Source organism: Asparagus officinalis, chromosome 6 (assembly GCF_001876935.1).
Source record: "Asparagus officinalis chromosome 6, Aspof.V1, whole genome shotgun sequence".
Taxonomy (NCBI): domain Eukaryota; kingdom Viridiplantae; phylum Streptophyta; class Magnoliopsida; order Asparagales; family Asparagaceae; genus Asparagus; species Asparagus officinalis.
This window is the reverse complement of record NC_033799.1, coordinates 13,221,214-13,222,096: the sequence shown is the minus strand read 5'-3', so window position 1 is coordinate 13,222,096 and position 883 is coordinate 13,221,214. Positions and strand designations below refer to the sequence as shown.

At 33.4% G+C, this 883-nt stretch overlaps 1 protein-coding gene across 1 annotated transcript in view; it reads right to left on the bottom strand.

Moving 5' to 3' along the window:
- The window catches only part of LOC109844838 (protein MOTHER of FT and TFL1 homolog 1), a 1,995-nt gene continuing 1,753 nt past the window's right edge, over positions 642–883 (bottom strand). Inside the window, 1 exon segment of the mRNA XM_020413988.1 lies at positions 642–883. This exon segment is cut by the window's right edge and continues 21 nt beyond it. Within this exon segment, the coding sequence (XP_020269577.1) occupies positions 818–883 (66 nt within the window). The 3' untranslated portion in view covers positions 642–817.

Genomic DNA, 883 nt, shown 5'->3' with positions numbered 1-883 from the left:
GGGGGGGGATTTTGGTTTTCGGAAGTGAGAATGAGCTGGCGGGTTTTTGTCAGAGATCCAGCTCACATCCCAGCTCAAAGAGAGGATTCACAAATCCTAAAATATATTATTTTTTAATAATTTGGGGATTCAATATCCCAAAATTAATTTTGAAACAAACAATGTTTATGGAATACCAAAACTAAAAAAAACCCATTTTTACATCCCAAAACTTAAAATCCAGCCTATATCCCAAAAAATAAAAGAAACAAACACCCCCTTAGTGTCTTCTTCAATCAAGTCAGTCTCTGTTTACTTTTCCACTTATCAATACCTTAACTTCGTAATTTTTATCACATTGTGTACATTTTTTTTAGTTTTAAGAGGATCTGAATATATTTAATGTCTTGTTCAATACTGATTGCCTCTGTTTACTTTTTCACTTATCAATACATTAACTTCATAATTTTTGTACATTTTTTTTTTTTTAGTGGAGAGGATCTGAATATATTTAATGTCTTGTTCAATCAAGTCAGCCTCTGTTTACTTTTTCACTTATCAATACTTAACTTCATAATTTTTATCACATTACGTACATTGGGTTAAATAAAAAGATTACAATATGTTCCAAAGTTTAAGACTTGGAATAATATGGGTTCAGCTCTAATGCACAAACACACAATACATATATTTATCTTATACATATATAAGAACATCAGCTCACATTTTTATCCACGCCCCAAATTATACAAACATAACACAAACTTGTAAGAGTTCCCAAATTACAAACCCACATTAACACTACACAAACAAGAAAGACATAAACCCTCTCCATTGATTAACGCCGGCGGTTGGCGGGCTCCCTCTGGGCGTTGAAGTAGACGGTGGCGACGGGGAGCCCAAG